The sequence below is a fragment of the Corvus hawaiiensis genome, chromosome Z (assembly GCF_020740725.1).
Source record: "Corvus hawaiiensis isolate bCorHaw1 chromosome Z, bCorHaw1.pri.cur, whole genome shotgun sequence".
Taxonomy (NCBI): Eukaryota; Metazoa; Chordata; class Aves; order Passeriformes; family Corvidae; genus Corvus; species Corvus hawaiiensis.
The window spans coordinates 78,091,944-78,115,556 of NC_063255.1; the positions used below are offsets into that span (position 1 = coordinate 78,091,944).

At 42.5% G+C, this 23,613-nt stretch overlaps 1 protein-coding gene across 5 annotated transcripts in view; it reads right to left on the reverse strand.

Annotated features, from left to right (window-relative positions):
• Nucleotides 1-23,613, reverse strand: part of VCAN (versican) — a 98,722-nt gene that overhangs the window by 50,530 nt on the left and 24,579 nt on the right. For 2 of the 5 annotated variants that reach the window (XM_048291530.1, XM_048291532.1), the window contains exons 6-8: nt 14,358-14,651; nt 3,339-3,749; nt 792-1,805 (exon numbers count right to left, since the gene is read on the reverse strand). In XM_048291530.1, the coding sequence (XP_048147487.1) occupies nt 792-1,805; nt 3,339-3,749; nt 14,358-14,651 (1,719 nt within the window). Of the gene's footprint in view, nt 1-791; nt 3,750-14,357; nt 14,652-23,613 lie in introns of all 5 variants that reach the window. The other 3 variants (XM_048291531.1, XM_048291533.1, XM_048291529.1) reach the window with 2 other exon arrangements.

Sequence of the window (23,613 nt, forward strand, 5' to 3'; positions counted from 1 at the left end):
AATCTTAAGTAGTAGTCAGTTGGCAGGCTTCTTTAATGTAAAACTGCACACTCCTCAGCATTTGCATTGTGGAGATATATTCACCATCAACCCCAACAGTTCATTGCTACTGTAGAAGTTTCTGTTCTGGATACCCATGGAATTGAAGCTACATACACATGTACAGAACCATCAGCTAAAAAATATGGCAGAATTAGAAGTTGCATCAATTTACACCACACATTCTCTAAGATGGATTTTAAAAATGCTATGATATGCTATAAAAATATGGAAAAAACCCCATTCCTCCAAATCACAGGAGGCAGTAGAGTGCTTTAACCATTTTTTAGCTGACTACACTGTACATGGCATTGTTAATTGCTACAGACCAATGGAATGTTAAAATAATCTAGTGCTTCATTTAGGACTAGTAATGCATGGAATGGAAGCTGTGAAATTAAAATGCTTGTTTCACAGACAGCTGGAGTTAAATCAGTGACTTGACAACATTAAAAAAGAAAACTGGACTGTAGCCATCATGACTTTTAACAAGAAATTAAACAGTTTCATATTCATTCTCTACATAGAAATTATTCTTACCACACAGCATATATAAAATACATTCCTGAGGGCCTTTTAACGGACAGAAAAATAGACCTACCCATATTCAGCTAGTTGCTGTCTAGACAAAAGTGGTACTTTGCATCCTTCAGTGATCCAAGAAACATCTCCGGCATATTCTAAAGCACACCTGTTTGTCATGACAAACTGTCCACTCTGATGGACTGTGAGTCTAAAAGGCAAAATCTTACCTGTGTCATTGCCTGCGATTTGAATAACATACAATCTTATGTCATTATCGGGGTGTGAAGTAGAAGGAGACACCTCCTGAGGTTGCAAGGCCTCTGTGGCCTCCTTCACTTGTGGTGGAGCAGTAGGTCGTGCCACTGCCGTAGCAGTTGACGCTGTGAAATATTCCTTATCGATTTCTGGCTCTAACATCTTTCCCGGCAGATCATCCTCAGCGGTGGCTTTACTGGGAGAAACAGATTCATCAATTATGATGATGTCATGGCTTGTTACCTCCTCTTCTTCCTCAGGAATGATGCGTGGAGACTTTTGAGTGACAAAAGGCTTGGTTGCAGATGTGGGCTGAATTTTATCTACAGCACCAGTGGAAGGTGGTGTGACACTGCTGAGAACCGTTGCCTTATCTGTTGCAGTAGCTGCAAATACAGCTGGCTTGATTTCCTCAGGTTCTGTAGTCATTCCTGAACCTTCTGTAGCGTGGCTTGGAGAAGCTCCCAGAGTCAGGTGAGTAATGCTTTCCACAGTGGAATGCTCTGCTGTCATAGTATGGGAGGGTGGCACAGAATCCCAGCTGACCACATCACCGTCCTCCTCTCTGGTGGGGGCTCCTGGGCTGTCCTGTGTCTTTGCTTCAGTTCCAGCAGTTATGGGCATCACCTCAGTGACCTCCTCATCTCGGTCAGGAGCAGTTTCAGCTTTTGGAGTCACCGTGAGGTGCAGCCAGGTGCTGGTTTCCTCAGGTCCCAGAACTCCTTCGCGGTCTGTGAACGTCACTGCAGGCACTGGTACCTCTGTTGCTGGGTATGTCTCATCATAAGCTGAGCCTGTCTCATCCTGCGTCTCCTGAACTGCTGTTTGAGGAGCTTCAGATCCTGGTGACATCCCTGGTTCATGTGCGTGGGCAGATGTCACAGAAAGCGTGGGCTCTGTGGAAGTTCCTGGTTCCAAACCTCGGTCCTGTGTGGAGAGTTCCTCTGGGAACACCTTGCTATCTTTTGCAGTTGTTTCTGTTGCTTCTGTATGAAAGATATCATCAAAAGGAGTCTGATCAGTAATTGGCATATCTCTAGTGACCTCACTCTCTACAGTAACTGGAACTAGGGAAGCATCATACTCCTTCTGTGGAACTGCAGTATCTACCTTTGTTACATCTGTACATATAACAGTTCCCTTTGTCCCTGATGTCTCATCTCCTTCGTGCTCAGTTACCCCCACGGCTGTGGGCACAGCACTTGGCAATACAGTTACACTGGAGGAGCTAAAAGACCCTATGGTTGCACTACTTTCTTCCACTGGTATTTTGGATACTGTGGTCATTTCCAAATCCAAAGAGCTGCTCATGTGGGAGACACTTGTAGTGTCTCTACTCTGACCAAAATCAGCTGATAGCACTTCTTCATCCCTTGTGGTCTCCACTGGCTCCGTGCTCGTCTCAGTTTCATCTGTGGCTGCTGAAATTGGAGCTACTGGATGCACTGTGGATTCTGCAATGCGCCCTGGAGATGATGTAAGCTCCATTCCAGAGAAGCCATCCTCTGTACCAAACTCAATCTCTCCTTCAGTGTGAGATGACTCTTCTGTTATATACCCCTCCTCTTTATCTGTTGGCAGCCACATGCCAGAGCCTGGAGGGGCCTGTGTGATCTTCTCCCTTGCAGAACATCCCCCAGATTCTGCTGTAACACAAGGAGGAATGACAGCTATGGAGTCAGGGACCCTCACATCTGTTGTCTTCATTTCTGGCTGCTTTGTTTTCTCGTGCTCCTCTAAGACAGCTGATGCTTCTGTCTGCTGAGATGAGGGGATAAGAGATGCGGTGCCTTCTCCAGAGCTGGGTGGGGAATCTGTGCTTCCTGAGATGGCCTCAGATTCTGTTTGATCAGCAGCTGACACAGAAAAGGATACAGGTGTTCCAGATGCCACGGTGGGCTGCACATCCCTCAGGTCCTCTCTGCTGCCTTGAGCCGAGGCCTCGCTGTCAAACACTGTCCCAGAGCTAAATTTAACCCACGGCGTTGACTCTTTCACTGCAGAAAACTGTCCTGTGGTTACTGCATGCTCCTCCAGGAGTGTCTCTGATGCAGCAGGCACTTCTGATCCTGGGGCATGACCAGGAGCCACACCAGAACCCGTGCCAGGCACAGCAGTGTGCATGCTCTCACTGCCCTCCCCCTCTGCAGCAAGGTCAGACTCATCAGTGAGCAAAGATTTAGGGATTACAACAGTTGTAAGTTTCTTGTCAGATTTTGCCTCCATGGATTTTTTTGTGGGTGCATTTGTAAGGTGGGCACCGTGAGACACACTCTCTTTTGTCAATGAATCTGAAGTCCCTGTCCTGGCAGCCTCTCTCTGAGAAGTCTGTAAGAAGCTATCTGTAGCAGTCCTCACAGGACTCACTTCTATTTGTTCAGTCTGATTATCAGCATCATGCTTTTGTGCATCTCCTGTTTCAGCATCTTCCCAAAAACCAGTGGGACTCTTAGCTACAGCTGTGCTATCCTGAAAAATTACAGAGGTCAAGAAAGCGTCCTCAGTGCTTTCAGACCTACCTTGTTCCTCGGGCAACTCTGCTTCAGAGTAAGTGTGATCCAGTTCCACAGCTGGGGACGTGGCCTCTGTTAGCCTGGCTGAGACATCGTATTCAGTCCTTCCCAGTGTGTCATAAGTGAATATTTCGCCATCGGTGACAGTCTGAGGTAGAAGGGTGGTTAACGGAATGTTCTCCATGAGCACCTCCATCTCCCTTTTCTCCTCAGCCACATCAGTAGTCATTTCCGTGTCTTCCTCAGACTCTGGGGTTGTCTCCTCCAAAGTAACTGTTTGGGTGGCAGGCACTTCAGTAATCAGAGTCTCAGAGATGGGAGGTTCGAGAGGAACTCCAGCAGGTGACGATTTCACACTGTCAGCTCTCAGGGATGTCACAGGCTCAACAGTCGTAGGCTCTGTTGTGACTTTTTTAGCTTAGAAAAGAAAAAAAAAAGCACAGTCAGTACAGTAATTATTTAAATTCATAATTTGAATGCCACGCTGAAAAATAAGTGTAAAGTTCAAAGGCTTTAGGTGGTTGATTACAGCTTTGAATGACATGCAATAACACACTATAAAGCTGCAGAATGCCTAACTTAAAACCAGATTAAGTGAAAAAAGCAGCAATATTCTTCATATTTGTCATTTATGTAATTACCCCTAGAAGTTCTTGTGTTATATGAGTGGCCATCAGTAAGCCAAGTACTGATCTGGGGATGTAAAAGTTTATTTCAAGGTGTCACAAATGAGTAGAGCTGCAAACCTGTGGGTTTTCTTCAAAGCTTGATGCAGCATCCAACTCAGACGTATAAAGGGAGTGAAATGCTGCTTTAGTTTATTTTCAGCACATAATTACAAACTGCAAAAAGGAACCCTCACTGCAGTGAGAGCGTGCTTAAGCAGCAGGATCAAGCATGCCACCAGATAATACTGCTGCTGCCCTGCCTTTAAATTATGCTGGGAGAAATTTATTGTGGGGAAAGGTGAGAATGGTGAACCATAAGATCATAAACTTAATAATACTAAAATGATGTTGATCTTTGGAAAACACTTCAAAGTTGCACATCTGAAACTCCTCCACACACAGAAATGCCTTCATGGGAGTGTTGAACATGCAAAGGCAAAGTGTTGAACCCTCTGGATGATGGGAAAGGTAAGGGAGCTGCTATCCTAGATAAACAGCAGGCACAAAGAAAGGTCCTTCCAGTGAACCAAACTGTGATGTTCTAAAGAATCTGGTGGCCTTGCTCCTTTTACCCCACATTTCCATGCCATCTGAGGCGGAAATGTGTGCCAACACTGGAAGGTTTGTCAGCAGATTTTAAATTCCTGAAAAAGGTGACTGCTCAAAAAACAGGTTTTCCTCAGGAAAAGCCCAGGTTGGAAACATCTTCCCTTCTGCCAGTTCTTCCAGGTCAGTAATCTTCAGAAGGGCCATGGGAGCAGATGGGTGGAAGATGTGAATGTCTTAAACCAGTACTGTTAACTGCCAAGTGACTGAGAGTCAAAAGCCTTATAAGGATGCAAATAAAGAGCAAAGTATAGTTTTTAAATCACATTAAGCATATTGAGAATGCATTAAACAGTCACTGCTTACCAGACAGACACGACTACATCTAGAACTTTTAGCAAAATAAAATCTTGCTTAGCTTGTGATAGAGCAACCAAGTCTCTTCTCCTCACATCAATCAAAACACATTATTTTACATTTTATACTCAAGCATAAGCAGTATGCTTGCACAAATCAGACCTTTTCACACACCCATAACTGGTGAGGTGCCCCTTTGATAGCTGCAGATATGAATTCCGCATATGCAAGTCAGGGTCACACAAATATTTGCTCAGAGTCACACACTCAGATTTGAAAATGCCACCTTTTCAAGAGACGCGTTTGATTCGCCCTGAAGCAGGAAGGCTGTTCAGAGGATGGTAGAAGAACAGGTAGAATTACAGAGTAGGAAAATGAGGTAAAAGGGTTCATATTTCAGCTTTCCTGAATGAGAAGTGAAAGTGAAAAGGAAATGCTGAGGGCAAGAAAATATGACGTCACTGTGTTTAGAAGTGGTGGTGTTCTTTGCCAGCAGAAAAAAAGGAACAGATTCTTTTCTCTACCACATGTTAAAACTTCATGGTTTTACAAAGAGGACTTAGATCTAAATTATATATTTATATAATATAAAATTTATATACTTATTTATTTATTTTAAGTTAAAACATTCAGTTGAGCAAGAAGGGGTAAAGTTCTTGAAACTCCAGTAAGCAAAGCACAGCCTGAACACAAGAGATTTTTGTGTTTGGGGCTCCACAGCCCAGAGTGGGTGATTGTTTCTTGTTTTCAATCTGTGAGACAGTGCCCACACAATCAAGACTCAATGGATTCTTGCCATTTTTTTCCTCCCCTCTCTACTTGCATGGGGCTAGTTTAAACCACACAAGTTTTGCTTCACAGCTTGGGAAATGAAGGGTGCACACAAGCGGTGTGTGCTGCCGAGTGGTGGCTGTTAAATCTCTACCAAAGAATTCACCAGTTTTCCTCAACAGCTGGTTTTTTAATTTTTTTTTTTTTTTTAATGGCAAAATGGAAAGGAGGCAGCAAAGTATCAAACTCTCCCCTCTAATCACAGGATCAGTTTCCTTAATGTGGATCGAACTGGCTTTGCAGCCAACATGAACACTCACTCAGGCTCCAGATGCCACACTTTGGGTGACCATCAGGATCACCCTCTGAACAAATATGAAAATGTAATACCCTCTAACAGAGCTAGAAAAAAATGAGGGCAATGTGGATAAATTTTTTTAAATCTGTGGAAAAAAAAGGTAACTTTATTTCATTGCTGCTGGGAAATTGTGTACACTCACTCACAACCGCTTACTCAGCTTCCAAATTTCCAAGAAATTCTTGGAAGTCCCAAGGCTTCACATATTTATGCCTGGGATGCAGATACTTATTGTTCATGACTTATTATCTGCTAATGATTTGACAGAATAGGTACACATTTATTATGCCAACCTGCAAAAACACCAAGCATATTTGGTTTGCTTATATTAATAACTGAATCAATAAATATTCCCTTTATAGAGTGTTATAAGTAAAGCCCATATTTTTTAAGAGTTTATCAATAAACAGCCAGATTTTCTCCCATGGAAACTGTGTGCAGTTCAGCTCTGGTTAAAATCAACTAGAGGGCCTCCAAAGTCACTTAGTCAAAAAAATTATAGATAAGTTTTTTCACTCAGATCATTCAGGACTGCAAACTTATTTGAGTGGATAAAAAAGAACCTGACAGCGCTTCCTCAATGAGAAATCTACCCATGTCATATTTTTTTTTCCTATGTGAAAAGAAAAAAATAAACAAAGGGAAGGTTGCTTTTTTAATAGACACCACCAGTTTGAGCTGTCCTCCACTCCACCCAGATGTTTTGCATTACTGTACTCCTTGCATCATGCATGCAGTGTGCTATCTCCTTTGTCCTCCTTCTGCTTCAAGACATGAGGCAGATTTTCCTAATAAAATTCATGAACATATTAGCAGCAAGAAAGCAAATTATCTCACCAACAGCTGCTTGGTTTTTTTTTCCTTAATCAATTCCTCCTACATTGAAAAACATGCATGAAGTTGATTTTGAAAGGACTTTGCAGAGATACTATTCTTTTTCACTATTTATTTCTTTTATGCTTTTACTGTACAGCATTTTCTTCCTCTTCTTTTCCACCATGGTTTAAACAAGGATTCAAAATAATGGAGCAATATTTAAACTTACTAATTTTTCAAAGAAATCAAACTGCACAACTTGAGACATGGTTTAACTTTGCAGCTACCAGATAAGGATTTTAGTATGTGCTACTTAACTAATAATAATTTTGGGGTGTATTAGTGTACTTTATGGAGGAGAAATGTTTCTTTTTAAAATTATATGTATTATAATTTATACAGATACTTTTTCAACATTACCAGATCTACCCATGTACCTGACTTGAAGCACCTGAGCAGTTTTTCTGCACTCAGAAATATTGTTTATCTGTTTACCTTTAGGTATGTACCTAAGATCCTGGAAGAACATACACCCTATAGACAGAGATTGTTTTGAGTCATTGCTAACACCCAGAACAACAAAAAATTGGTTTAAGTTGGAACAAAAGCTGGAAAAAGTGAATTCTTTCTGTGAATTACAGCCAAAATAAATTATTACAAAATATAAGTAATGTTGAGGCACTCAAAATTAATTTTTGAAATCTTCGAGCCCAATTTGAGCACAATGCCTATGCAGAGAGCTGTTTTGCTTAATTTTTACATATTTTTATATGTTAAGTTTCTTCTTGGTATCTGTTCCTTCCCTGCTACCAACCCTGGCAGAGAGGACACTCCTGAATGTTCCCTTGAGTCCAAAAGTTTTGCCAGCTGGAGTTTAAATTACTGGCAGAACCTTCCAAGCTGAACAAGTCAAAGATTAAGAACAGATTAAAAAACAGTTAAAAAAAAAATCAGTGCTCCGATTGAAAAACCTGTGATTATGGCACTGATCCAGTACCTGCTCATTCACGCCTTTCCAGAAGCAGTGGTGCCCAGGGGATGTGGGATTTTGTTCATAAATAATGAGACTTTTGGTAGCAGAATTCAAAATCTGACGGTGCAGCTGTAAGAATTTCCCTGTAACTCCAGGTGTAGACTCTCACTTACCTACACTCTGTTTCGACGTCGAAATCAAAAGCCAGATATAGGGAGAAAAATATGAAAATCTAAATGTAGCATCTGCTCCTGCTTACAAAGCATGTGCCATATCAGAGAAAACCAATGGAATTCTTCAAAAAACCAGAAATTTGAAAGCTATCAGTCTGTCTTATTTGCAAGAAAAACTTAAAATGAAAAGCTTTGCATCCTCTTCACACCACTGCCCAAGGTCTTTTGTTCCAGCTAACAGCAGAGGCAGCAGCTCTTTTAGCTCAGTGAACACAAACATTCTTAAGTAAAACCACTTGCTATTTCATAACTTCTGAAGTCAGATGGTTGAAGGGGGAAAGATACGTTATGTTATCTCCTGGTTTCCCCACATGCCAGTTTAGTTCGGTGAACAAATTATAACCTGCCAATCTATCCACAAAAGAACAATAGGAAAAAAGCATTTATCTTTCCACATTATTATGAAACTGCCAAAGAGACAAAAAAAATTAAAAAAAAAAAAACAGCAAGCCTCTTTAGTCAGCTCTTCCTAATTAAATGTGTAACCCAGCACCAAATTAAAGCAATAATCTTTGCTTTGTGACCACAAAAAAACAATTGAAGAACAAAAAGGGCCAAGATTGTCACTTGGGTAAGAACTGACAGCAGAATTCTTGCTGCTTTGCTCCTCCCACTTGATGTGAAAGGAGGGAAATCACCCCGGTGTGTGGCATGGGAGATACCCAGGCCCCACAGCAGTAACGGAGCAAAGGTGACAAAGAACAAAATCAATTCGTCTTTTCTGCATTTCAACACTTGGAGGAGTGGATCTTCCACTCCTTCACACTGTTGCTCCTGATCCTATCCTTGTTACCTGACCCAGCCAGCGACCTGAGGCAATGAAAGGAAATGCCTCCAGCTGTATCTTCTTCTCTTTCCTCTCTCCCTCTGGCCACAGTGTTTGCACTTAGGGGTTGTTCTTAAAGCACCCAGTTTCAAATCGCTCAGGTAAATGCAAGTTCACTTGCTCTGGCAAAAGAAGCATCTCCTCCCCACACTTCACCTCCTGGTGCTGCAAACAGCTGCTCCACGTACATCAGTCAGGTTGATAAATCAGGTTCTTTCTGCTCCTACTTTACGCAGCACTTAAAAGTTTGAGCTGCACCCAGCCACCACGTCCTTCCCCTCCTTCTCAGGGTGAGATACTGCTGAGATGTACAGCACAGGCTGATTTGGACTGAATTGAGATCCTCTTGCAGTTTTCAGCGTGGTCTGACTGAGCTCTCAAAACCCTGAGGCAGAGTGGGGTGAGGAAGCTGCAGGGAGCTGTTGGTGTGTGCAGCCTCTGCGGTGTGTGCTTGTCACCATGAGCCCAGCAGAGAGAAGCAGGGATTTATTACAGCCACACCTGGTCCAAGAAATTACTGGGGATCTCTGCAGCTGTGCAGGTCTTGATAAACTGCATACCCGAGAGAAGCACAGAAATCTACCTTCCTAGGAAAATAATAAAGGGCTGCACAGCTGTTGTCTGGGGGTAATCTCTTTGTACAGCTTCACCTCCACAGAGAGGCAGCCTGAGCAGAGCCAGCAGCCCTGCACATCCTGTGGTCAGTGCCCTGACCTTGGGATCCTCTCCTGCCCAAAGGCATTTGCCCATTCTGGTACTGGACTGTGAAATGGTGGAGCACACTGTCTTTATTGTGCCCAGCACTGTACTGTGCTTCTTCTGAGATAAATTTATTTTGGGGGGGTTTTTTCCCCTTCAGATTGGCAATCTTGCTCCTCGGGCGTCGCCACGCCCTATGTCTTCATTATTCTGTGTCCATTCCCAAACTGATCAGAAATCCACAGATCTCCCATAGCACAGCCCCTGACATCAGGCTGGAAATAATTCCCTCATCCAGGAAATAGCTGGGACATGCAGCGACTGATGGTTGCTGTGGAGAAGGACAGAGCTGCCCAGCTATTCAAGGTTTTCCAAGCTAAGTCACATGCAGCAGAAGGGGAAGACAACGTTTCTCCTGCCAGCTTTTGAGCTGTGCCTAAAAGTCTTTATCCTTCCTGCTGCTGGACAAGAGGAGCACTGTGGATGTTTCCTGAGGCTGAGCCTGCAATCATGGTGGCTCATGCTGTAGGATGCCTCAAAACTCTGGGAAGGTCATAATTTCCTCTATTTCTTCTGTGAAATCGTGCTCTGATTTTGAGCTTTAGATGGATGAAGCATCAAAGCAAGAGGCCCTCAGTCCCAAACAGTGGCGGACTTGGATCCGCTCTTCATGGGGCTGTATTGAAGCAATCAAAGCAGTGTGGACTCCACTCCCGAAGAGCACACATGGCAACACCATCCCAGGACAGGAATTTTCCAATTTCCAGCTAAAATTAAATCACAATGCCAAACCAAAGTGGTATAACCAAGGAGAAGCAATAAAGGTGCACGAAACAAAGTCAAAATGAGAGAGGAAAATGGGGAAGAGAACGGACAAATCCAGAGTGAAACGGTCAACACGTGTTTTGAGTCAAGTAAAAAATGTTTTGCTGAAAGATTCGCCAAAATCAATACAGGTCTACAAAAGAATTCAGCTTTAATAAATCAGTGTTTCTCAGCAAAAACGGGATTTATGTTTCAAAAATTGAACCACCTCTGTGTACGAAGCTCATCAAGTTCAGCTTTGTCACAGGTATGTAAGTTAAAAACATGCATTCGTTTTGATTAGTGCATTTCTGGAGTGCAGTTTGTTCTACAGATGCTGGGGGATGAAAAGGCCCATCCAAAGCCAGCTGAAGTCTGTGACAAGATTTCTACAAAATCCAGTCAATTAGGCCTGGAGAAACTGGGAGGCTGAAGTACGGGATTAAATAAATCCCCTCCACCTCCCCACAAGAACCAATTATTAAATATGTATCTATTAAAAAGGATATTTTAATGATAAAATCCTTTAATCTCTTGTAAATTAGCATAAGTGCCCAGCAACAGCTGTTCAATTTTTTTTTTTTCAAATTTAAACATGTTAATATAAGTCCTATATGTTAACAATGCTAACACTTGAAAAACTTTCCCTCTGATGACAGCCTCCAAGGAGCTGCAAGTACTTAATCATGTATCTAATCTGAAGCCTCTTCAGGCCCCAGCAGATACATGATTAGGTATCTCTCAGAGACAAAAAAAAAAAAAGAAGAAAAAAAAAGAAATAAAAGGTCTGGCAAAAGCCTTGGAGGGATGAAATGAAACACGCAGATAATGTTTCAGAAACTTAGACCCATGTGGTTTCTGCAGAGTGAAAAGCACTTGTGATCAAAGGGGAGAAAGTTTCAGGGGTTTTTTACAAGACTTTTTGATTTTAAATCACGTATTATTAGTCTGGGCCTCTCTTATTTTCATAAAGTCAAAACACTTCATACAATGTAATTTTGTAACCAGAACACTGCTGAAGTTAAAATCCTGAACTTAACTGTATTTTAAAAGTTGTCCAGGTTGGCTGCTGTACTGAAACTAGTGAATATCAATTTTAAATTGAATTTACTCCCTGAGTTTTTCACGTATTTCAATAAATACGATTTCTCTTTAAAAGCAAACAAAATGCTCAAAAATATGGATTGAGGTTTCTTTACACCACAAATTAAAATTAATATTTTGGGATTTTCCACCAGAGAGACTAATAATCACAAAATAGGAGTGAGGAGCCTGAGCAGGGATGAAGAAGGAGATATCCCCTTTCCTAAAGGTACAACTTGTCTTTGTGATGACTGAAACAGCTGCCTGGTTTGGCACAGACCTGCTGTGGTGTGCACAGACCCGCACAGACCTCCTGTGCATGCCCAGGTGAGTGTGAGACACACAGTGAGGGTTTGGGGTTACACCCAGAGCCCATGTCTTGGGCAGGACACTTTTGTCGTGGGAATTGCTGTGTGAAAGCTTCATGTCAACCCCAAAGCAGTCAGAGCTGGGGGACAGCGGATTTTGTGACAGGCTGCAACTTTGAAACAGAGATAATGGGAAGTTTCAGAAGAAACTTCCAGACAAAAGGTGATTTGAAACAAAGGGCTTAAATTCAAGCCTTCTGCTCTCATGCAGTGTCATTTTTTTTATCCTCTCCCTTTTCCTGCCCCAAAGAAGGGACTGGCTCCAAGGCCCCAGTGGGAGAGAGTGACTCACTCTAAAGCCACTGCACCAGGCAGCTGCTTGAGATGTGGAGGATCAAGATGCTGGGCCGGGAGTCTCATTAGTCACCACTTGGATAAATCTTTTAGCAAAAGCAGTGAGGAGTCACAGCTGGTTCCTGTGAGATCCCAAGCACCTTCTGAGAGGCAGAAAGAGCTATCAGTAACTTCTGAAATGTGCAGCAGACAGGCACCCTGAAGGAGGGTACAGCATGACACCCCTGCATTTCACTACAAAAAAGCAGATGTATCTGTCAAAACCTGAGTCCTCTAGCTAGCAGTGTTTAATTAATTCTGATATTCTGTTGTTTGTAATTGAAAGTGCTAGAGAGCTGCTCAGTCTCTACCATATTGTTTTGGTTCTGTTTAGTCTTATTTTCTCTTGTAAAAGGTTTGATAGTCCTGGACTGTCTATTCCTGGGTTGCAAAGTGATGAAATATTTATTCTTTATATACCAAGGGCAGGACTTTGCAGGAAAACCCTTTATATAAAAGGCAACAATCCAGTACCTATCGAAGTCACTTTTAGAACAAATGGTATGTTACCACAAATTGTGCTAACTAAAACTTCTGGAAAGAACATTGTAAAGGCACACCTTGCTTGAAAGCGGCAAAATTCACAAAAACAAACAGCAGGTTGGAATTTGTCCTAACTAAAGACTAGCTTACAGGCAAAATGTTCAGTTCTTACCCCAGTCTTTTAGAGAGACTTATGAAATACACCCTCATTAAAGCCTTTTTTATCCACAACACTTTAAACCAGGTCATAAATAATTTGGAGTAGGAACAGAAGGAGTGATATGACAAAACGCTGCTCTGCAGATTAGAGCACAGGCTCCTGAACTTAAGTCCTTTTTCCTGTAAGCAGTTCCATTAGGACTATTTCCACATGCAAAGTTTTGGAACATCATACCCACAAACTATAAAGGAAAATTAAAACAACAAACCAACAGTGTCTGAGAGCAGCCAAACCATAATGTTGCAGCAGATGTCCGGATTTGTTCTCAAAGAGTAAGATTTGCTCATAAAAGGGTCTTCAGTGCCTGAGCTTGAAAGATCTGCAGCTGCAGTAGGTTCACCATCCACAAAAATAGGGACAGTACAAACTGCACATTTCAAGCAGTTCTGAGTTACAGACACTGGACTGAGTTCAAAAAAACCTAAATATTCATAGTTAATGACCAAGTTCTGAACTCTTTTAACTCAACACAACATTAATGTCAGTTGTGCTATTTGCAACAAGGAACTTCCTTGGACAGAGAGGCCTGCAGGGAAATTGTTGAGCTGTCCAGCCCTGCTGTGCTCCCAAGAAGGCTGCAACTCTCAGGGAAGCAGGATATTCATCTGGGCAGGATATTCATCTGGTGAACCTTTTGGGACAACAGGAAACTGTGCAAGGAGAGATTGCACCATAATAACAGAGCCAGGCAGCTGGCACTGAAGATAGATGAGGTTACAGGGGAATGCTTGACCCCAAAGAAAGCTGACAGGTGTGGAGGACATCTGGTTTAGATTGGTGAAGTCTACCATGTGAATGTGGCAAGTGCCTGAAGTGCCTGCGAAAATGCCAGGAGGGAAACAAGCAGCAGTAAGAAAGGCAATGTAGACTACCCAGTGGCCCATGAAACACTGAGTAAGAAAGAGAAAGAATATGATGGGACAATGTGCGTGGGATCCAGAGATAGCTCCCAAATTACTGGCATATAAGAGACCTGAAAGTGGCCAGCCTTGTACACAGCCTGTAAACAGCTTCTCCTTCTGCCGTCACTGGAGACAGAACATCCATCATTCACCTTTAGGACATTTCTTCTGTTCTTATCACAGAACCACAGAATCTGTGATTTTGGAAGGGACCTCTGAAGACCATCTAGTCCAGCCCCCTGCCAAGGCAGAGTCACCTGGAGAAGGTGACATGTCCAGGTGAGCTTTGAATGTCTGCCTTGTGTCCACTGACATGATGCAAAGATACCAAGGTGCGCTCAGGCGCCAAAATACAGAGCACCCACAGGCTCACGGCGACTGTGGGTGTGTAAAAACACTGCTGAGGCTGAAATCTTACCTTGGAACTCTGCCTGTCTTCATCTGCCAATGTTATTTTAAGGCATTCGGTTTAGCTTTTAAAAACCCGCGCGCTGCACGAACCAAAACAAGACGCGCGTCAAAGAAACCGCGTCTCGCGGCAAGCATGCTGGAAATCACAACCGAGAAAAAAAAATAAATGCTTACGTTCGTAGCAGTAGGCATCAAACTTGCTATCGGGGTAAGGGAAGCCTGTCTGGTTCTCATAGCGATACAGGGTTCTCACCCCAAGCAGACCCCCGCCGCACTGGGGCCGCGCCACGGAGGCCGGGTACCGGACGCTGCCGTCCGCCAGCCACCCGTAGTCACACTGGTCAAAGCCGTTCCTCCAGGCCACGTAGAGGTTCCCCACGGAAGCCAGGACACCGCCTCGCTCCTCACACAGCTCCCTAGCTTCCTCGAAGGTGAACTTCTCGGGGGCTGTGACATGGACCACTTCATCTGGAGGAGGAAACAAAGAAAAATGACAAAGGCTGAGTAGCACGTTCCACCATAAATCAATCCAGATCAGTTCTGACCCCCCCAGAGTCCTGCAAGGTTGGGGCTTTTTCCCAAAACATGAGTATTTATTTTCCTTAAAAAGAAATATAATCAGATAGCTGTAAACCAAATGTTCCAGGCTTGATTTGAAAGTTAAATTGTCACAAAGCATAAGCATTTATAAGCGAACCTTATGCCATGAAGTACACTGTGGCTGGACACTGAGTCCCTTCCTTGGTCTCTAGCAGAGATAACAGCAGCCTGGAGGCCCCCCTATGACCCCTGTTAGAGTAGATTTTGCAGCTCAGTGGAACCAATTAAATCCAGTCCATCAGAATTTACTTTTTCCATAAAGCAAATCTTCTACTTCTGCAAGTCTCCTACCTGGCCCTTTTAGGCATCACTAGAATCTCACTTTGAACACCCAAACAGTAGGAAATATTCTTCACTGGCTGCTCTAGAGCAGCTTCTAATGTCAGACTTCCATCAGTCTTCATCTTGCCCCATGTGGAAACAAAGGTGAGGAAATGCACAAGACATGTTGCATGCACAAAGCCCTCTTTGTGTGGAGAAGCTGAATTAGTCTAGAATGTTGATAGTATAGTTCAGCTTCCAAGGAATAACAGTTTGTAAGTAATAGCCATCCAGCTGGAAACTAAAACAAAGCAAATAGCACATCTAATATTTTGCTTCTAAGGTAAATCACCATTTTGCAGTTGTCTTGGTTGCCTTATTCACCCAAACACTCAAGAAAATCAAGCCTCTCATGTTCATGTCCTGGGAATGAAGCAGTAAACTGACCCTTTTCCAGTTTTTGCCTAGACTTCTGGTGAAACCAACCAGACCTAAAACAAGCGTGCAGCACAAATTCAAAATATTTGTTGCAAGACAGGGACTCCCTCCCTCAGCCACAGCAGGCCAGAACACAACAGCCACTGTTGCAGGAAAGCACTGCTTTTCCACGCTGGCCATGCAATCTGTCTCACCCCTGCACAGGTCTGAAGGGAACACAGACCCCGAGCAGTTTCATTCACATCAATATTACGCTTGTTTGGGGACCGAAAGGCACGCAAGTGTGAAAGGGGGCAAGGTGCCAGCTTTCTTTTTCCTCCTAGGTAGAGGCTCTGATTTGTTATTACAGCTGTAGCACCAATCCCATAGTGTGACTTTCTTTACACACGTTCTGTGGAGCTCCCAGCTTGGAGGCAGAGGGACAGAGGGTGTCTATTGGAGAGGGACAGATAAGGGAAGCAAAGAGCTGTTCACTCTCAGAATGCTTCATTCAGCTCTTCAGACCACACAGAAAATGAGCAATTTTTGTTACATCCTTCTGCATCTGCCTGGCAGCTCTGGTGTCATGTCCAGCACAGAGTGATGGATGAAAGTTACCCCACGGTCCTGTCCCAAAAGCGACACCATCAAACAGGTGAAGCAGCAAAGAAAGGCCTCTCCAGAGCAGCCCTCTCTGCTCTGAGGACTGTTCACTGACCCTGTCACAGCAGCCATGATGTATATGAAAATTAGTAGCTAAAATGCAATTTAATTGCAATTATATACCAGATATCAGTCCAGTTAGATGATGAAGTGAAGTGAAGAAGAACAAGGCATTGTCAGGATTTCTGGAAACAAAAATGGATCAAAAACTAACCCCACACCATTCCCTCGGAGAGAAACTTACAGAATACACAAGAAAATGGGTAAACGGTGCAAGATTACTAGAAAAGCAATCTTTCCATCAAGTGATTTGGATCACTGGCTCCAAATGGAGCTTGTACAAAACATCATTAAAGTTAGTGCTGTTTATTCCTCTGAGCAGTCATCTGCACTCAGTTAAGGCAGAGAAACTTAGTGAGGGGTTATGTCTTGGTGTAAGATTTCAAAATGCAGGGTTCTTCTTTAAGAGAGGTCACTTTGCAGAGAACTGACTTATCCAAGCTATACTTTCTAGGCAGAAGTCTGCCTCAAATTTGCCTTGGAGTATGCCTGTATCTGCAATAGTGATAATCCTGCATACTTAAAAGATGGGTGTCATAGCTTTCTCTGTATTGAATACATTCTGCTGACCCCACATGGGCTTATTTTGTTTGTCTCTTAAATTCAGCTATGGTCATACAGACACCATCTTTGTCACGGGTTGTTTACCAAAAAAAAGGAGAAAAAAAAAAAATTAAACTCTCCACATATTTAAGGAAGAACACATCTTAACCAAAACAATCCAATAGGTGAAATCCAAAGAATTTGCCACCTAATTGGTGTATTCAATACCTTGTCACAATAACCTCACAAGGAAGGCAAAAAGGTAGCAGAGAAATCAGCAAAACTCCGTCATATACCAAGAAAATGCATATTTATTTCAGGAATGCTAGGGATAAGATAAAGGGCAAAGATGTTAAAACATGTCATCTTGTGATTGCTCTAGTTAGAGAGCATTTTTCTATGATTCCACAATTCTTATTTTTAAAAAATCGAGTAATGGGCAAAAGTCAGATGTCAAATAGCAGTAATTTACTCTAGGAGCTACGACTCCTCAATTTGTCTCTCCAGTTTGAAAATATATTAAAATTTTGTGTGATTAAATGTGCACTTAATGTGCATAATAATTGTTGGGATGAAATGTGAAAAACAAAGAAAGAGTTTAATAAAGGCCTTGCTTGATACATAAATCCAGAAACACTTTAAAAAGTTAAAAAGTTTGTTCTGCAATCTTCAAATAACACCTTACAAAAAAAAAAAAAAAAAAGAAAGAAAGGTTTTTTCCTGGGGTTTCTTGAGACATTCACTTCCAGCATGTGACTGAAACATCCTGACTCCTTCAAAGTATCAAAAAGAAAAGGACTTGAGCCTTGCACAGAATTTTCCTCTAAAAACCAAGAAAATTCTGCAGTTAATGAAATGTATTCAATCCATGCAGTCTCTACAATTTACTCCTGTTTTTGAAAGCACAGCGGTTTCCATATTTAACAGGAGGACTGATCCCGCCACGCTCTTACAGTGTTTTTATTATGATGACTGGAAGCACCTCAATTTACCAGCCAAAACACTGAAAACAAGGAAATTAAGAGGGAAAACTCATCTGCTCGACAAACACGTGACATAGCCACCAACACCAGGCAGGGCAAATTCAATTCTGCGTGTGTTGAACAGCCACGTGCAATGTTTTTATAGCTGGAGCACACCCTGAGCAACTCAGCAATATTGTGCAGGCAAAGCCCAGGGCTTAGGCCAGCAGATGAAGAAAAACTGGTCCTGCTATACCAGGGGGGTGGGGTGCAGAACGTGACAGTGTTTAGGCTGCAGACAATAACGTAATGTGTGTTATTGCTGGCTCCTGTTCCAAACCAAGCTTCAGGCTGATGGAGCAGCCTCAGCGGTCACAGCACTCCAAGAATCCCCAGGATATTCCTCTTACACGTGTTTGTTTTGCTTGGTCAAAAGAGACACCTGATGAAAGTCATGCTTTTTTCCATCTCTTTCCAAATATCTGGGCAGATGAAGAAGTCAGGTTTTTCTCTTGAAGACAAAAGATGATTTGCCTACAATCCCTGAGGAAAAGGTTTAAGGTTTACAAGACTTATCAGCTGATTTTATAGGAAGTTTAATTGCTTTGGTTCTCTTCTGAGGAGATGTCTCAGTGAGCTGGGCATGTTGATAGATGTGAATGTCATTAATCACACATCTGAAAAGCAAGGTGGGAAGAAGGGCAGGCTAGAACCAAAGCCAGGGGCCAGCACACCACCTGTGTTGTCTGGGGCAGACATAAAGGATCTGGATCCAAGCCCTCCAGCACAAACAGAACCAGCAACTTCTTTTTCTGCGATGAAAACACGGAGGAAAGTTAAGGGATTGGTGGACTGCTGCTTCCTAGAGGAGATCTTTGAGCCTGACTATGTGGCACTCTCATCCCAGAGCAGAGCATCATCCCACAACTTCACATGCCACTGAGCCAGGCAGAGTAAAAGTCCCCTGCGCCTGGCAGGTGAAGGGATCACGTGCAAGTCTGTGACAGAAGTTTTACAGTGGTCTCAATGATTCTCCCAAACTCCAGAGAAGCTTAGGAGGGTATCTCCTTCTGAGTGCTTTTTGCACATCTGCTTTTAACCAACTGCTGTGGATGGTACTGGCCAAGTACCTGTGCCATGTCCTTCTTGTTACCCAGTTCATGTGAGGGAATGACAAATACTCAGGTTTGTTATATTTTCAGTCTTTTCCCCCATTTTGCTCTCTAAGACAATCCAGAGCCTTCATGAGGATATGGTTTAATGGTGAACATGGGGGTGGTGCTGGGTTGATGGTTAGACTTGATGACCTCAAAAGTCTTGCCCAGCCTTAATGATCTATGATTCTGTGATTATTACTGTCCCATCTGGAATTTGGTGAGTTTTGCCTTGTGGTTGGGTGCTCAGATTGTACAACCTTCACTGTCATCTAAAGCCAGACATCAGAAAATGCAGAGGGATATTAAATACACAACAAGCTAATCATTCCCCACAGGAGGAAATGCTTAACTCTCACAAGCTTTAAATAAAAACAAGACAAAAAAGTTCCGGTGCCTTTTTGTTTTAGCTCCTCGGTGGTGTTTTTGTTTAAGGAGAAGAAAAACTATCTCCCACTAAGGATTTGGCACTTCCTTTTTTTTTTTTTTTTTTTTTTTGAGCATAATGTGCCTGTGCTGAACTCCAGACCTGTTTGTTTGTTTGTTTCTGAGAGATGGAACCCACCACGTTCATCAAGCAGAGATGTCCTTTGGGAGTGTTAGAGCTCCTGGGTTCTGTGACTACAGCTGCAGATAAGGATTCTCTGGGTCAGATATGAAAATTGGCTAAAAGTGACAAAATGCCATCTTTTCTGATGTTATACAGAGCATTCTAAGGGCATTTTCTCACCTGCACCTGTAACCTGTAGTGACTGCTCCACATAACAGGTTAGCCACAGCCACGTGGTTGGCAAGTCAAAGGCATGAGACACTGCCTCCACGACTTTCCTTTCCTCAGAAATGTGGAATCTGTTCAAAACTTCATTCCTAGGACACAGTCAAGTGTGCAAGTAAGAAGGAATGCCATCATCACTTTGAGGACTAAAGCCTTGTGTCTTCAGGACCAAGAACTTCCATGTCCCCCTCCTCTCTTTCTGTGCTGTTCAGGGCTGGTTCTCTGACATACCAGGGTAATAAAGAGGTGTCTTTAACAAAGTCACTAATTACCAAAACCACTCTGCAGGGCTGGGAAACCACAAGCATCTAAGCAGCTTGGTTCAACTTTAAAGCAGGAGGCTGCACAAGATGAAGAAGTCATTTTCTCTTGCACGTCAGAACAAGTCAGTCGATTCCTTTTGATGCACAGCAGAAATTATTTAACTAAACTCTCCTGGATGTCTTGAGTCTGTTCTGTGCAAACCCATTGGCTGAACAGGAATCCTCTCAAGAGCTTAACCCTGCGTGATGTCACCAAATCCAAGGCTGGATCAGTGTCCAATATAATGGAAAGGCTCGTAATTCTACCACAGGCCCTGAACTAGACAAAAAAGCTGCTTTTCTCTGTGTCCCCATTTTGAAACCTATTCTAGTTGTTGCTCCAGAATCAGAACAGACTCCAGAGAAGATCTGTAGCTGCCCAAAACACAGAAGCAACTTCTCACCTGAGGCCACATTTTAGACTCTGACTCCTTTAATTACAACCATCATTCCCACAGAAATTTCCATGACAATAGCAAAACCGCATGAGAGTAGGTGGAAAGTATTCAAAGGACATCTGGTTTTGGTTTTTATCCTTCTTGCCTGCGCTCACTGTGGGGGGGGAGATGGCAGGCTGTATAATCTTCCCCACAGACCCCCCAAAAATAACTCTGTTAGCGTGAGTGCCCCATCAGCACATGGCAGAGGCTTGTCAGGCATACGTGGGTTCTGAGGGGGTCTGGCCAGGAGACAATCCTGATGGGGTGGTTTGTGCTTTGGCTCACCACAGGCCCTCACTCCACCAGTGGGCTCACCAGTGGGCTTTGGTGAGCGTTTTATCTCCATCTCTAGCACCACAGCGCTGTCAAACTAACCACACACTCCTTATCTGAAGAATTCAAGCTCCCTCTCCCCCACCACCCACCTCCATCCAAGGGATTATTCCACAGGAGACACCCCTTCAGCTGGTGGTGTTAAGAGATCCTCACCCGAACCTTTGCAGCACAATCTCTTTAAATTAAACTCTTTAATAGTAAATCATCTCCTGCAGTTAAAAGTATCCTAAATGTTTCTGTTAGTGCTTGGTACACTGAAATATGAGATGAAATATGAGGAATGTAAAACAGTTTGTAATCAGAGACCATGCCCAGTACCTTTCAAATGATACTTTGACTCCAGGCTCTCGTTTTTTTCTCTAGGAGCTCAGAAATTTTCAATCCTTCCCATAGTTATTCTTCTGTCTGTCGCAGCAAAACTCATACTATTTAAATTAGAATTGTGCCGTCTTTAATCTCTCTGGCTTTCCTCAGAACAAGGAAATGGTAAGAGTTAGCCTAGACAACTGGTTTCAATTTAGGCTAATAGTTTGTGATTTAAGGAGAAATCCATGCCTCTGGCTAACTTCCTGATTCCATACGGCCAAAAAGGAGTAAAATTGAGATGGAGCTGCTCCTACAAATCCTCAGTGCAAATACCCAAATTAGTACTGCAAATTCAATGCACATTTATTTTAAAATGTATTGCAAAGAATTCCCACCACCATTTATGGCCTTCTGGGGTAACACACCAATAGCAGCCAACAGACCAATAACTGTTCAATGACTTCCATGGTGACATCCTCGCTATAGCCCAAATTTTGATATCATTAGTCAGGCACCAGCTTGTGCCATGAATAGTCATTCCACTGACACAGACCCTCCAAATAAGGCCCTCTTTAGTGCAAGCAAGTCTAATAGATTTGGCACTGAATCAGAGCAGGGTACAGAAATGAGCTTTAAAACTCACATGGAAAAAGTTGTATTTAAGCACACCCTAAGCACCATGGATTCATTTTGCTTGGAATTAAGTTATGAGCTAAGAGTCAAACCTTGCAGGGTCAACCTTTGGTAGACAGGACCATCAGAAATTTGGCAGAATCTTAATTCTTGAACTATGAGTTTTCTACCAATACAGCAACCGAGTTTAGTTCAACTTTCCCATAACTCCATTGATGTTCTGTCTAAATTTCCATCTTCTGTGCATGAGTTGTTCTGAAGTATAAACTCACAGATGCTGTGTATCTACTAACAAGCTCCTCCTCATTTAAAACTAACCTCTGTCCTAACAAAAACTGCTCCTGTTACACAGACAAAGCCACCTTGGCTCCTCAGCCCCACCTGAAAAAGGAAAGTCTGGCTCAGAGGCTCAAGTTTTTGTGGAGGCACTGAGGAATAATTTATCCTGCACTACACCATGATGTACTCTCTCTTCCTAGCATGCGCCTGTTTCTCCTCATCCAAACTGAGTAAGTTAACTTCTCTGCATGTCAGCAGAACATAGCTATACTGTTTCTATTTCTTATATCCATAAACTCCTTCTGGAGGCCACTCCTGATCATTTGAAAACTTCTGAGAGAATGAGAAAAAATAGAATCTCTCTCACACACACAAACCAACAAACAAACCAACCAACCAACCAAAAATACCCAAAAAAAAGAGCCCCAACCAAACAAAACAAAACCAAAAACAACAATAAAAGGGGGAAAAAACAGTTGGGGAGTGTCTTTGGCTAACTATTATAATAATAATCTGGCATTAAACTTGTTCACTATAATGAATGCAATATAATGAACCAAATCTCTGTAATACTGTGCTGTAGCTTACATATTCATTAAAATCCGGGTGTTCCATGTGCAAGCAGATCATCACAGTCCAGCTGATAGGCCACAGTGCATATGTTTAAACAGATCATCACCCACAGCAATAGGACAGGAGTGCAGATGCATGCAGAGAGGGAAACCAGGTCATAAATCTTGGTAAATTAAATTTTATAACAAAGAAGAACCAATTAATGTCCATGACAAATTGAGGACCTGTGCATTTTCACCCATGAGGACTGCACGGTCACTGCAACCTCTTTGAACCACACAGCAGTCTGGTTCCAGGTTGCTCCAAGCACAGACCATCAACCTCAGTGAAAAATGCTGCAGTTTTGACTTGTTCTAAGATTTATTTTTGAAAGTTTAGTCAGAACTTTTGACCCTGAGAAATCACTGTCTCACACGCACCCAGGATAAGCTTCTCTGTATTAGTTACACTTCTCTGTTCTTAAAGAAGGAAAGGAACAAGGGATTGTTCTTCACCCAGGAATGATGCAGATTGGCTTTTTGACCAAAACTTCTTTTTATAAGCTAGGAAAAACACAAACTGAATTTAAAAGCCTTGATTTAGAGGTGATTCAGAACCCAATCCCATCAAGGACTGATGGAGGATCAAATGTCATGAATTGCAGATGTTCACAGCTGCTGCTCACTGACGGATATAAATGGGACATGACTAAAATTTAGACAATGAAAAGCACTAAAGAAAATTCTGTCACTTAATTTTCAAATTCAACTTTCAAGTTCTCAAGCTTATATATTTTCTGGAGGCTTTGCAATACCTGTGTTGCTTGTATTGTAAAAATCTCCAAGTTGTCTAGGACACATCTTCAGCTACTAAAAATAAAACATTTACAGATTTCAGTGACTAAAATCTATGTAAGTCACCAGCAGGACAAAAATTTGCATGACCCAATCTATAGCTTATCTAAAACAGATTACAAAAAACACTGAGCACCTGCATTTTGCAGTAGCTTTTTAAAAATATATGTACACTTACAAAGTCAGGCTTGCTCAGAGCCAAGGCTGATTTACTGTTTTGCTGACTGCAAGAGCACTAAATTAAACGTGTAACAGCCAAGGGTCATCCCTGAAGATGTTTAATTCGGAATTAC